This window comes from Rhodamnia argentea, chromosome 2 (assembly GCF_020921035.1).
Source record: "Rhodamnia argentea isolate NSW1041297 chromosome 2, ASM2092103v1, whole genome shotgun sequence".
In the NCBI taxonomy this organism is placed as follows: Eukaryota; Viridiplantae; Streptophyta; class Magnoliopsida; order Myrtales; family Myrtaceae; genus Rhodamnia; species Rhodamnia argentea.
The window spans coordinates 20,348,559-20,352,432 of NC_063151.1; the positions used below are offsets into that span (position 1 = coordinate 20,348,559).

General features: G+C 43.4%; 1 protein-coding gene across 1 annotated transcript; it reads left to right on the forward strand.

Annotated features, from left to right (window-relative positions):
- Positions 1 to 1,287: 1,287 nt before the first annotated feature.
- On the forward strand, positions 1,288 to 2,510 carry LOC115739476 (transcription factor bHLH30-like). The gene is made up of 2 exons (XM_030672584.2): positions 1,288 to 1,653; positions 1,792 to 2,510. The coding sequence occupies exons 1-2, from the start codon at positions 1,537 to 1,539 to the stop codon at positions 2,257 to 2,259; spliced, it is 585 nt and encodes a 194-aa protein (XP_030528444.1). The 5' UTR covers positions 1,288 to 1,536; the 3' UTR covers positions 2,260 to 2,510.
- The last annotated feature ends 1,364 nt before the right edge of the window (positions 2,511 to 3,874 follow it).

The following is a 3,874-nucleotide window of genomic DNA, read 5'->3' on the forward strand; positions in this document are numbered from 1 at the left end:
GGGACCAAAGATGGAGAGAGAGAGAGAGAGAGAGAGCATAACATAAGAGGTGAGACAGAAGCACAGAGGTAGAGAGAGGGAGAGAGAGAGAGAATCAGGAGTAGCTGAGAAATTGCCATGTTTCAACTCCACCTAGAGTCTGAGAGGATACCATGATGAAGACGACATGTCCTGTGCCCTGCTCAGTTTTTTGCATGCACAATGTCTCATCTCATGCAGACTGTTGCTGTCTGTCACCCATCAATGGCCTTGTGCTGTGTTTCCCATTGGGATGCTCTACTGCTTGTATATCCCCATCGGACCCCTAAATTTTCTCTCTCCCTCTCCTCGTAAAGCACGACATCAAATGATACTTTTCTCTACAAAAAAAAAAAAAGTTTAAGAAGAACTTAATTGAGCTTCAGATTATCCAACCAATGTTTACTCATCAAACTTAACATAACCTCTATCAAGTATCTTTCTTCATTTTCAAAGATCCAAAGGAAAATCATATCCAAAAGACCTCGAATTTGCATTTCGCAAGTTAAGCTCCAATTCTATATGGTTTGTTCTTTCTCTCTTATAATCCAGGGGTGCAGACATGGAGACCCGACCATGTGGAGGCACATGAAATACCCTAGAAGCTCCCAAAGAGCTGGTTGAGTCTAGATTTTTAATTTGAACAAGTGACCCCAACAGTTTACATACAGTTGATGAGATTCGAACAATTTTTCTGAGCTGGAAATCCCTCCACTCCTCCAATACCCCCCAACCAACGGCGCCAACCCTAGGAACTTTGGCCCGAACTGTGAGTCATACGTATCCCATTGGCTTTTATAAAGATTACAATCAAGGCAAAATATTCTTTCCTTGATGGAGTGCTTCGCCAAAATGGGACAAAAGGGTTGGAAAACGAATAAAAGAAGGAAGGAAAAGGAACATGTCAATGTCGGAATTCACTTTCACTAGTTAGACTAAAGTTCGTCATCTGCATAACGTAGGTCGTTTGAGTCTAATGTGAATAAGCTTTGTTATATTCATCATCCAACCAAAGTCCACAGTAGCACTAAGCACATCGATTTTGTAAATTAACCTTCGAGATTGATATAAATAAATAAATAAAGTTTTCTAATGAGAATATTTTCAAATTGATTAAGAATTCTATATATTTTTTCTTAAAAACAAAAAAAAAAAAAAAAGGAGAAGAAGAAAGAAAGAAAGCTTGGTCTATTTATATACTGACCTCATGAGGACGCAAAAGGTGTCTCCTCTTCTCTTTCTCAGTTCTTCCTCGTCACTGGCTCTGCTTCACCTCTCTCACTCCCTCCTACTTCTTCTCATTATAAAGCCTGTCTTCTCCATCAATCTGATCTTCGTCTATTTTATCTTATTTTCCCTGGTTTTGTAACTGGACATGTAGCATCCATATATGCTTCCGCTCGGGAGCTACTTCAATGGACTCTGAGACCTCTCGGACTCGGTATCCCTCATGACTGACCGGCTCGGCCTCGTCAAGAGCCCGCTATAGCCTCGGTCCACTCGTCGCTGAGTCACAAGATGAGGAAACCATCGACGGGCGCGGGCCGGAGCCACAAGGAGGCGGAGAGGAGGCGCAGGCAGCGAATCAACGCCCACCTCTCCACCCTCCGCTCTCTCCTCCCCTCAACCTCCAAAGTATGGCCATTGCACACCTCTCTCTCTCTCTCTCTAATAAAATACTTGGTGTTGATTAGTTTTAAGCAATCGACGTGTTGTAATAATCATATATGATCACGTATTCTTATATGTTGTGCCCGTCACGAAATTGTGCAGATGGACAAGGCGTCCTTGCTTGCCCAAGTGGTCCACCGAGTGAAGAAGCTGAGGCGGCAGGTCGCCGACATGGCACGCCGAGATGGGCCTGTGTGCTCGGGCCTGGAGCCTCCGTGGCCGCTTCCCGGCGAGTCGGACGAGACGAGTCTGAGTCGCTGCAGCGGCGGCGAGGAAGGCCTGGTGGAAGCGACGGTGTGCTGCGACGACAGGCCGAGCTTGAACAGGGACTTGGGCCGGGCTATTCGGGCTTTCGGAGCCAGGGTGGTTCGAGCCGAGATGGCGACGTTGGCCGGGCGCACCCGGTTCTATTTGCGGATCAAGTGGGCTGGGAGGGACTGTGAATTTGGTGGGTTGAAATGGGCTTTGAGGGCGGTTGTGGAGAATCAGGCTTCAAATTCTAGTTCGGACCGAGTAGCGGTAAGGGATAAAAGGACTTGGGCTTATAGTTCGGTTGACACTGGGGGTTAAAAGACCGATTGTAGGATCATAAGTTCGCATTATATTCGATGGAAATCTTATCTAAGTATCGAGTACACATATATCGCGCTCGAAATCTTACCGTTGAACCATTTTATTATTAAAATAGTTCAAATTCTCGTTAGTATATGGCAGTGAATTCGCTTTCCACACAAGAAAACCAAAGCACTTCAAAACGCTGTCGATTTCGACTTGATTGTATTCGTGTATGTTAAATTAGGGTTTCTCTTTCTATATTCATCATATGTCGGACTTTTTCTTATGTAATATATGGACATATAATTGATGATTTTATTGTTTAGTATTTTCCATTTTCGGTGACAATCTTTGGCCAATGATAAAAGAGATCTTTCTTTGAGACATGAGACAAAAGTACACTTTTACCCCTCGAAAGATTGTTAACGGAAAATGCGACAAACACACGGTTAACGAAACAAAGTGAAAGTTCAGGAGTAACGCGTAACAATCAAAAATGTAAAGACAAACGCGTACTGCTGCTCCAAAGTTCAGGGGGAGGTTTCAGCAGTTTTCCCCTTGCGTTTATTTTACTAAAGGAATCGCAGATCAACCATATCCATAACTCTTTCTCGAGCTTGCTTCTATTATGACAGAGATAGTCCTTCGTGAACTTACATTTGGACTGATGGAATGGCATAAGGAAAGAATACTACGGAGGTGCTGGAAGTAAAAATCGAGACAGAAGGACACATGGTTGGAGCACAAATATGAAAGATTACCTCATTTCTGCAATGCTTGTAGCAAATTGGGTCGCTGCACAACCCATTGCTCGGAAATTCCTGATGCTGGAAACAGACTGGAGGAACGACTTATAATTATGGCTATTGGTTGAAGTCAGAAGCGAGAGAGTTCAGTCCCATTTGGAAGCAATTCTATGACAATAAGGTAGAGGAAGATGAAGTAGATGAAATCATACCTGAAACACCAGAAACTTCGCACCAGATGGAAGTCGTCCAGCAACAACCGACTGGAAAAAAAAAATGAAAAGAGGAAGGCAATGGAAAGGGAGCCAGCCTGATCTGGTGCTGGGCACCTCCAGCCCTCCCTTTTCTGATGGTGCATTGGTTTGACAAAGGGAAAGCTTCTCAATCTCTAAATGGGGGGAATTCTCCTGCTGTTGTACAGAAAAAGATGGAAAAATGTCAAACATGCTTGAAAGATACAGAAAAGGTACTGTCCCTATGATACTGAAACAGTAACTCATGAACTTCATGATGAGACTCAGCTGTTAGAAACCCCTCCATGTCCATGTCGCGAAGGGAGAGGGCTCAAGGGCTATGGTGGCTAGCCCTAATAAGTCATACGGGTAGCGACGGCCGGTTCGGTGGAACCGCCGGTTCCGGTTCGAGAACCGGAACCGGCCGTGTATAATTCCGGTTCCGGGCCGGTTCCAGTTCCGCTTCGAAACCGCCGGTTCATTCCGATTCCTTTTTAATAATAAATTTTAAAATAATAAATAATAAAATAAATATAATAAATTATAAATTATAAAATACAATTAAATTGTACATTGTAATAAAATATGGGCAAAAAAAAAAAAAAGAAGGAATGGGCTTGAACTTAATGAATTATCATTAAGCGCCTACAT